Source organism: Manacus vitellinus, unplaced genomic scaffold, assembly GCF_001715985.3.
Source record: "Manacus vitellinus isolate BGI_N305 unplaced genomic scaffold, ASM171598v3 scaffold_20_pilon, whole genome shotgun sequence".
Taxonomy (NCBI): domain Eukaryota; kingdom Metazoa; phylum Chordata; class Aves; order Passeriformes; family Pipridae; genus Manacus; species Manacus vitellinus.
Genome location: NW_021939471.1, coordinates 4,429,257 through 4,440,008, shown reverse-complemented (window position 1 = coordinate 4,440,008; position 10,752 = coordinate 4,429,257). Strand labels below are relative to the sequence as shown.

At 37.7% G+C, this 10,752-nt stretch overlaps 1 protein-coding gene across 5 annotated transcripts in view; it reads right to left on the bottom strand.

Annotated features, from left to right (window-relative positions):
- Positions 1-6,345: 6,345 nt before the first annotated feature.
- Positions 6,346-10,752, bottom strand: part of PMS1 (PMS1 homolog 1, mismatch repair system component) — a 43,538-nt gene continuing 39,131 nt past the window's right edge. For all 5 annotated transcript variants that reach the window (XM_018071822.1, XM_018071820.2, XM_018071821.1 and 2 more), the window contains 2 exons: positions 8,352-8,512; positions 6,346-6,769 (listed from right to left, as the gene is read on the bottom strand). In XM_018071822.1, coding sequence (XP_017927311.1) covers positions 6,581-6,769; positions 8,352-8,512 — 350 coding nt within the window. In that variant the 3' untranslated portion in view covers positions 6,346-6,580. The remainder of the gene's footprint in view (positions 6,770-8,351; positions 8,513-10,752) is intronic.

Here is a 10,752-nt window from a genome sequence, read left to right as displayed (position 1 = left end):
TCAGGAATGTTAACCCACTAAATAGTCAAACTCTGCTTAAGTGAAGAACAGAAATCCAACAGCATATTCCTTTGAAATAATCAATTTACTACTAGTCTGTTTTGCCCAGCTCTAACAAGAATCACACCTCAATTCCCTCCTCACAGCTGGAACTATTTGCCTTTCAAAAACCATTTTATATGAAAAATTCAAATTATTTCAAAAATTATTTCCCTTCTCTTGAAATGAGATGACGGGACTCTTGTAATGCTACTTAATGAATATGAGCAGGTTTCTCCCTTTTCCTCTTTTTAATAAACTCTCTTACCTTTCATTGTGAACATCTCTCATTTATCTAACATAAGAAGTACCAGGCTAACAAGAACAAAAAAAAGACATAACCTCTTCATTATTTTATATCATCTTAGATAGTTTTACCTGACTAAGCATCTTTAAAATCCTGCACAAACAGGCTGCCTGACATTAGAATTAAGACAGGATCTTAGTTCTACCAGTGCAATTTTATTACTGCATTGACCTGACAAGTGAACACTCACATATAAATACTTTATAAAGCATTCCTCTGTCAAAATGCTTGCTCCTTGTGAATATTGTAATTTATCAGGCATTTCAAGAGCTGAAGCAAAGAATATCGGTGATCTAAAATATCTAAAAAATGTAATGATTCAATTAATGCTGAGTTACTCCATGCATGACTGAACAATTTAACCTGGGCTTGAATACAGTATTTTAATAATGCAGCTGCCATATTTACTGGTCTCTACATTTCCTGAAAACTAATCTGCCAAACCAGTTATACAGTATTAATCTTCTGCGCTTCCGTTCCTGGAGCGTGAGTCAGTAACGCTCCAGAATCGCACGTCACCTCACTGAAATGCTACATGTTTTATAACATTTACAAATACTCTAATTGTAAAATTAAGGCAGATACATTTTTCAGTTGAAAAACTACCTTCGAGCATCTGAGTGGCAGGTACAGGTTTCTAGAAAACTTCATGTCTGTTTAGGTAGTAATTTTTAAATATCTTGAAATACTAGTTTTGGGGTTTTTTCCTAAGTACACATGGGATTGTATCTGCAGTTTTGAGATTTTTTTTTCCACAAGGCTGTCAGACTCGTAGCTGTTCTTTATTTCAAAGCCTTGGTAGCACAACACATTTCTCATAAGAAAATAAGTGAACACTTTCTCACAAAGTGCACTAAAGAAGAACCTCTTCTATACCACCTGATTGGCACTATCCCAATTACTATGCTTGACCTAACTGAGCATGTTCTGGCAAAGCTTCACCTGTAATCAACTTCATATGGAGTTCATCTAAAATGCATGTTCCCCTGGGCCCTCAAGAGCAATTTTTTTCTCCCTTTAAAAACATAGCTTGTTTCATTTCGGGGTGAAATTATAAATACAAGAACAACCTTTGGGCAAAACCAAAGTTGGGGGTTGCTTTGCTGAGTAATTCAGCCCAGTGAAATCATCAATAAAATTACTGATGTGCAAAAAGACTTAGCCTGGGTTGATGAAAAATTACAGTAACTTGAGATAAACATTTATGACTTCAGATAAAAATGTGATTAAAATAATAAGTAAATAATCTTTAACTGCAGATGACAGCAGCATTACAGTTAATCATGATATTGGGAAATGTTAGGTAGTGGAACACAGGATTAACATATTGCTTTAAAACATTCCATTACTTTCTGCATCTGTTTACTGATAATAAAAGAAACAGCTGTTCTAAATGTAACATTAACAGGTGTAAACCGTTCATTTGAGATTTTAAAACAATAATTCTCCTCCGTTTCCTCCTTAGCTATTCTGAAATGACATTACAAACACCCCTCCTATTAGCTTACACAATTAACTCATAATTGTTCAACCTCTCTGCATGTCCACAAAACGTATACATGTGGAGTTAGCTTCCTTCTCACTCTGGGCAAAAGGCTCTGTTCTCCTGCACTGCACATCCTGAACTAATGCACCAGATGTGTCCCATAAAACGGTTGGTCACACTATTCAGCAGCTTTCCTTTAGCAACTGTTCTATATCAAATTTACTGTAAAAAAGCATCATAATTACGAAGCAACACTGTATCAAATTCACAGACCTAATATCTCACTATGTTCAGTTAAACTATGAATGATAATTGAGCTTGAAATTGTATATTTACTTTAAATAAGTCCTCCAAATCATCTGCAACAATGTGTGCTTAATTCGAAACCATTAACAAAAGATTTAACATTTCCACATTTATACTCTCCATAATTTCAGATATGATACTCCATACTTATGGGGGGGGGGGAATAAGAGCAAGTTCTGGTAGCTTTCCATTTGTAAAATTAAATGAATGTATCTTAGGTTTTTTGGAATTGCTAACCCAGCCTGTTAAGATGCTGGGTACAAAACAAACAAAACTCTCAAGAATCCTTCCATATTGCTATTGCAGCCAAATAATTGAATCAGAACTGGAAGTTCATTTAACAAAAGAAACCAAACCCCATTACAAAATAAAAACCTGACCTGCCTTACAGAAAATAAAACAAACCCTGAAGACCAAATATTATAACCCTTTCAAAAATTGATGCTTATTTTCACAAAAGTAATACCAGAATGTTTGTAGGAAAAAAAAAAGCACTGATCTCTTGAGATCAAGGAACGTGTGCTTTTATAACTAAAGAGAGTTTTGCTTATGAGTATTGATGCTATTGCTAGATATTTTATATAGCCCACACCAGAATATGGAAATAGAGAAGAAGAATCCATTTTAACAAATTAAAAATTACATCATATAGATTTTAGTGTTGCCAATGACTGCTAAGTGCTCCTGAAATAAGTTAAGTGTTTCTCTAGTTTTATTATTATTTTCTGAACTGCTATTACTCATACTAAAGGGAAAAAACAAACAAACAAATACTCCAAATCCCTTTACACACACCACTTCTTAACTGAGAGGAAACAGAAACTTGATTATTTAGATTCCTACTACACTCAGAAAAGAAACATAAGAGGTGCTACCTCTATTTCATGTTTATACTCGTATTGTACTTAAAGAAAAATATTTTTTCAATGAGAATTTCCTGTATTTTTAAACAAAATTGATACTCAATGGTTTCCCATTAAAATAATAAGCAACTTTTCATACTTTGGGCGAGACAGACACCAGAGCTGCAAACACACCACCAGAACTGAACCTACCATACAATCAACCCTCTGAAAAAGGCAAAGCTAACATACAACCAAAAGGTTTGTAAGTTTTATGATGAGATCATGCTTTAGTTGGAAAGCTCCAGATTCTCCCCTAGGGAACACTCATACCTGCAGTAGGCACAGTTTAGGAAAGCGAACATGCTTCCACGAGAAGCATCGTAAATAATAACACTTTGGCCTGCTGGTGACACAAAGGGAGGAAAGAAGGATGCTCATCTACCGTCAGACTCAGACCCGTCTACCCTCATTTTAGTCAAAATCGTACAAAACTGAAATGCCAGCAGAGGGCAGCGCAAATACGAGAAGTCCCTGAAATGCCCCGGCCCGGCCCCTCGTGGGGAAGCAGCTGTGTGGGCGCACAGCGTGGGGCACAACGAGGTGGCTGCCACTCGCTCATGGCTGGGAACGCACCCACCACGGCCTACCCTGCTGCTCCTTCCTCTGAGGAAAAAAGGTCAACTACCACAATAATCCAGTCCACTGAGCATTGAACTTTTCAGGTTTTCCTCTTCCTTTCAAACAGCCCACGGAGCTGGGGACAGACTGACTCTCTGTCTGCAGGGACAGGCAGCCTCTGTGTGCTCCCCTGGGAGCCTCGTGGGGTTCACCACCTAATGACACATCCCAGTAGCACCCCGTGCTGATTCAGGGGCAGGAAGTTGATGTGCCTTTCTTTTGAGAAATGTTACAGCAGATGCACCACTTGACTTAACCTTGTAAACCTAGAACTGGGGTACTTCTATTGTTTAAACAAGGAACATAAAACGGATGCATCAGTAGAGGCATCAGTGAGAGCACCTCTGGAAATAGTAACATTTCTTTTTGTCCACACTGAATAAAGTGAGGAGAGACCCATCATCTCTAAAGCCATCTCCCATCAGCAGAGTACCTGTTTAACTCACAATTTCAGCTTGCACTCCCAACCACCTTTACCATGGTGGGGAAGACACCCCAACCTACCACTCCCAAGCCATGTTACAGCACTCACTGCTGATACCCAGCCACACAACAATCCATCTGACCCCACAGAGACAGAAACAAACTGTATGTACACCTACCTAAGGGAAAAATCCACAGCAACTCTCTTGAGGTAAAGGACAGCAAACACACCCAGGAAAGAATGAAGTTAGGGAAGACCCACCTCCTAATTATCTAACCTGGCACACCTGTACCTACTGAAAATCCTGATGCTAATTTGATTTCACAGCAACTAAACCCACCATGGCACCTGTGAATACTCATTTCCCAACCACTTTGTCCTCAATCTATGGCCTGAAAACCTGTTAAAACAACTTGTCCTCTGCGATGCTACCATTACATGAAGGGACTTGATGTAGACCCACGTGTTATCAAAGATACTAGCATTTGCATCAGTATAATTAGGATACATCTATCTTACCTATATTTTGGAAAGGAATCAGCAATCATTATTATACATGTTATATTCCCAACTGACTAGAATTGGTGCACATATTCTTTTAAGTTCCAGCAAAATTAGACTAGAGATAAATTTCACTTCTCCAGCTTGCCTTTGGCTTTTCTCACTGTAATGGCTACTCTCTAAACTCTAACAGTTTATATTCCAACAAGAATAAAAATAAACAAACTATAACCTTCTGTATCCACTGCACGGCTGGGATCCTGTTTCCCCATCGGAGCCAAGAGTCACGTCCTCCTTCCTCTGTCTCCATCCACCTTCTCACTTCGATTCTAAAAATTCACATCTTCTGCACTGAGTGACATTTACAGCCAACAAGTGTTCAGTTTGTCAGTGACATTCTCATCTTGTGCCTTGCTCACTGTTGAGCTTGGAAAGATATCTTGCTTGTGCCCTTGCTCTTTATGAAAAGGATAAACCTACTTTAATGGCATAAAGACATAATCATAGAATCACAGAATAGTTTGAGTTGGACCTTTCAAAGGTCACCTAATCCAACCCCCCTGCAGTGAGCAGGAACATCTTCAACTAGATCAGGTTGCTCAGAGCCCCATCCAACCAGACTTTGAATATTTCCAGGGATGGGGCATCCACCACCTCTCTGGGCAATTTCTTCCAGTGTTTCACCACCATCATTGAAAAAACTACTTTCTTATATCTAATCTATATTGACTCTCCTTTCATTTAAAACCATTACTCCTTGTCCTATTGCAACAGGCCCTGCTAAAAAGACAATCATTACCTTTCAGATTAGAATTTTATGTTGTCACGTATTGCTGTGATGTGATTCCTTAGTTCACCAGTTCAGCACTCTTTGATAAAGGGCAATACATCAGTGACTCACATTTTCAGACTGTACATTTGCTTGTCTGGTTCCATACTCCTGTCCACCAAGCAGCTTGAACTCAGGCCTTTCAGCAACCTTCAACCACTTACCCAGCAGCCACAGAAACCCCACATTTTCCAGTGCCAAGATATGCTAACGACTGGAAAGCTGGGGATGGACAGGAATTTTCAGGTGAGCTTTCCTGAAACTTTTGAAACATACTCTTCCAGAGACACTGCATCTGCTATACACAGAAGGCCTAACAGGGCAGCTTTATGGAAGTAGGCTCCTACTTAAAATAGAGGAGTAAATACTGTGTTCTGAACCAGTTTCCCACAATCAGTCTCTCTCTCTCTAGCAGACTATGCCCTGGTTATGCCACATTCTCCCCAAGTGAGGACAGTTTATGTTTCCCACCCCCAAGCAGTTTGTGTGGTGTATATCACTGAACCAACATACATCCATGGGCATCTGATTTCAGTGCTAACCTGGGCTCCTGTGACTGATCCTTTCAGGTCACTGGCCGGTTTTTGTTGATCTAAAGTTTTTAAAGAGTACTATACTGTTAAAAAATCATTTTTAAAGTGTATAACTTTTGGAGCTTGGACTCTAGGACTTCAATACTTATTTACAAGAGCTAAGAATTTCCAAATAGAAATACAACACCATAGATGTATAACTATAATAACTGCATATTCCAGTGCCATATTTAAATACTTACAGCTATCCGGAATTCCTTTGAAAATTAACATCTGATGCCCTTAGTACAGCAAACTTTGCCATGCTCTGTTGAAAGCAACTTCTAACCACTTCACATCTAAAAAATTTTGACATACTGGTATTTTCTAAACCTGCAGCAATAAGAAAAGGATGAAACCAGCTGAGAACATTTCTTTAATTAATTCTTTTTAAAAACAGTGATAAGCAGTTTCTCTACAGTATTTATTTCCAATTTACAAGTAGCACTTAAATAAAACAAGTCTCTAGGAGGTGAACATATGACAATGAAAAGTCATTATAACAAAAGCTTTGCACAAAACATACTGAAATCACAGAGTAATGATAAAAATTAAGCAAGAGAAGTATGACCCCAAACAAAATGTTCCATTTACTAAGTAATTTCCATGGAGTTGTGCTTGTCAACTTCTGGAATATCTGTTAAGTGATGAAAAAAAGGGCGACCATGAACACAGCCTTTATTTTCCTTTCCAAGCTGTTGCTTCATCCTGTAAATTGTGTTTTGTACATCTTCTTTTGACAAATGTAAGGGCAGCTGCCGAGCTAAACGTACTGCTTCTCCCTGTGGAAAGGAAAAACAAAAACAAAACCCCAAGAGTTTTAAAGTATCACTTTTTAGCACATTAACCTGGGGCTATCAGAAAGCAGGCATTAAGCACTCACTGTTTAAAGGTCATTCTTTTCTGCTGATAAATACTCTGAATCCCAAAAACCTAAATGAAACTCTAAACATACCTTACTGGTCAGTTCATGACGCTTCTACAATGGAGCCATGCACAGTCTCCTGGTCATTTTTGCAACCTTTTGCTTTTGGAGTCCACTTCTGCAAGATGCTTTGTGTTTCTAAAGATCTTATTTCCTGTTGGCATCATTCACTTTCAGCATCAGCTGAAGATGTTTACCAGTTCACAAGACACGTCCTACACCACTTGAACTAACATAAATTCAGTCAGTCAGCTAAACAAATTTTGAAAAATACTATAGTGAAACCTTAGATTAATGTTGTATTTACTATTGTCTGTTGCATCCAGTTATCTCACTGTACTGTAAAGCAGAGGTGACTGCTAAAGCACACACCCTCAAGTAATTAAGCAACTTCAAAAAGAAGTTGTCAGGTTTTTTGTTTCCTCCTTCAAGATGGGCCTTCCTGCCATTGCCTTCTCTTCTATACTTTAGTCGTGTTGCTTAGACAAAAATGGATGCAGCATAAAATCTCCCCTCGTGTTGTACAAAACTGAGCAGCATTCATAGTGATTTAATCTGAATCTTCCCATTTGGTTTGTCTGAAATTTTCCCCTCCTCTTCCAAGTGGGAAAAAGATCACTGTGGAATATTCTGTACCCTGGAAGGCTGATTCTTTAACCATTACCCTGTTCTTTCTTCTGCACTGAACAGTGTGGACTTACAAGACTGTTGGTTGTCAGTATGTGTCTCTGTTAACCACAGAACTTACTGGTGTTAACTAAATACAAGCATTTGCAGAGGCATATGGGGTTCACTGCATGTGGGACTTGAGTTTTTGTTTCAATGTCTTAATTCCAGTGACAGCTTGTTTTTCTGGCAAAAGTAATAGCCACTTATGTATCTCTGCCCTTTCTCTGAATGAATCATAGGAATTTTTCTTCTTTAAGTGGAAAAGGTGCACTTTCCAATTTTCACAGTACATGTCCCATTGAGATTTACATGAAAATTAAGCTTCAATTAACACCTACTTTTCATAAACTATTACCTTAAATCATTTTATAACTACTTCATAGATTTATTTACATAAGACATAAATTTGGATGACTATTCTGGATTCAACTGCCTTCTAGACTTTGTAAAGCAATTCTGTGGCAGTTTTGTATTCTAACACAGAGAAATGCATTTCTAGTCTGAAAACCGCCTGTGTAGAAGAATCACTTTGTGAACATCAGCTTTCAGCATGTATTACATCACACTGGATAAGTCTAATGGAAGTATTTTGGTAAGCAATGCACAACCCATAAACCTCAGAGAGGATATGACATCCTCCTTTTCAAAAGTAACTTCTGTTTAGAACGCAATGACATTAATTAAAACAGAAAGCTGGAGAAAGATTTTCAACCTGTTGAAGAAAGTATAAGTATAGCTGGCTAATACTTCAAAGCAAGTTTCTGTCTTACCTCCAAGTAATTTACCACTTTGAGAGGCCTACATTCATATACTTCCTTTGCATTTCCATTAACTACTGCACTCAGAATTTCTTTCAAATCAGAAATACCATAATATGGCAGACAATTTGCCATCCCTTCTATTTCCAGATGACTTTCTGCAGCTGAAACACCTGAAAATACAAAAACAAAGCAGTAATTCATGCACTGCTTAAACTTCTATTCTGGAGCAATTAATAGAAAATTGACATAAAGCTACTTAGTAAATTAGTCTCACAAATTCAATACAATTAGAAAACTTTATTTGCTCCTCCCTTGGAATGAAAAGTATTTATTTGTACAATGTTTCCTTATGATGATCTGTGCTTATTCACATCACAAACATCTCAGCTCACACTAATTCAAATCCTAGCTGGCACTGTTTAATGCTTAAAACATTTTGCAGCATTCCCAGTCTTGAGCACAGCTTTAATTAAAGCTTCTGTGACTTTAATTAAACATACATGAAATTAAAGTAGAAGCCAGCAATAAAACACAATTTAGTTTGAAAAAAATTGAAACAGAATGTTGGCACTATTTCCTATGTAATTGGTTTAAACATCTGTAGAGTTCAAATGTTATCATAACACATTCAGCTTCTACTGAAATGAAAAGCATTTTTTTCTCCTACCACAGCTGAGGAAAAACCTAAAGGGTCTGTGATTGACTTCATATTATCATTTATATCATATCACTGCTGCAGCAGGTACCACTCTGAGTAGGAATGATGAATAAAACATTTAAACAGCCTTCCTAACAAATCTTCAAGCTTTGAAGATTAAGTGATTTCACTTCACTTTCTTTTTCACATGACTTGCCAAAAAATTGAATGAAGTGCTCCTGCACAGCTGAATTTTCTCCCACTCCCAATCAAGAGCAAGTTCTCTGCTGGTCGGGCTCACATATTCTCATGCAGATCTTCAGACCCCTCCTCTTATTCACACTGGGTGCACAGAAACCTCAACCCTGCACAGCCACCTTCCCTTTCCCACCACTACAAGTCTAACAAGTAAAGAATTTCACAAGGAGAGCATGGAAAAAGACAATTCATAATGAAAATAAACCCACTCTTGTGTAACAGCCCCAGGTAGGATAAATTACATTCAGCACGAGTCACGAATGCTTTTTGTAAAGTCAAAAGAGCTGGAGACAAATAGATTGATCCAAGGTGGATTAAACTAACAAACTGTGATAAGGGATAATTCCTGTTCCTAATCCAAACAACAATGTGAAATATTTCAGAAGTGAAAGTATACATGTCACCACAAGGTACTTTTATTAGGTAGTAGAACAAGGCTGTTATCCATGCCCAGGTACTGTTTTTTTGACAGTCATTAAATAAGAGCAGAGATGAACAGGAAGACTGTGCAGATTGAAACTACTCCTTAATATGGGTGTGTCACCAGGTAAATAATGCTGTTAGGCCTTTTTAAGCTTCATGGCATGAGACACTTTGACCAGAATGGGAATTCAATATAGTGAACAACACCCCAACCCTCCAAAAAATCACAGACCTTTCTTACAGCTACATATTTAACATTGCTTTACACCTGAAACTTTTTTTTTGTTTTTCACCTAGCCCTGTCTTCCTTCTCTTTCCCAAGCTGCCTCTTCCTAACCACGACCAGCAAGCACAGACATATTTTTATGCACTGCTGTAAACTTGTGATCAGATTCAGCTTAAAGCAAAATGTTAAATTATCTGAAAGTTCACCAGTTATTAGAGGTGAGATAAGATGATGTACTATGCCAGTGTTTCCCCATGGGAAAGCCTGCCAGCAAGAGACAGGAGGAAAAGATGAAGTCTTTTTAATTTCCTTCAGCTCTTTTCTCTCATTTTTGTCCCATTTTTGCTTTAATGAAAGTTTAGATTTGAGTAATTGTTCCAGGCTGTTTATGTTACTTTCTCTCTAAAATTAGAACTCAATCTACTTGACAACCTCTCAATAGTTACCTCTCTATATGCTACCAAACACAAGACACAAAATTTTGTGAGGTTTCAAGTGTTCAGATTTTCAGTTTATTTATTTATTTATTATTTATTATTGTATTTCCAGTGCTTCCTTTTAAAATTTTATGACAGTGAAGTTCTGGATTTGCAAAACATTTCCTATACATACTCTTCAGTTTCACCAACAGCCATCGTTCCATCTGCAAATTTTGACAGCCAGATTTGACTTCACCATTCTGCTCATTAATCTGAAAGGCAGAGGGGGCTTTAAAGAGTTTAACATAAGAACTAACAGTACAAATCCCGGCTAAGGGAAGTTGTCTTCTTGGGTATTTCTGTTTGTGTGCCATTCTCCTTTTCTGCTTACAGCCTTTAAACTGCAAAGTAGCCCACTGCATGCTGATTAACAACTAGTTATCTGCA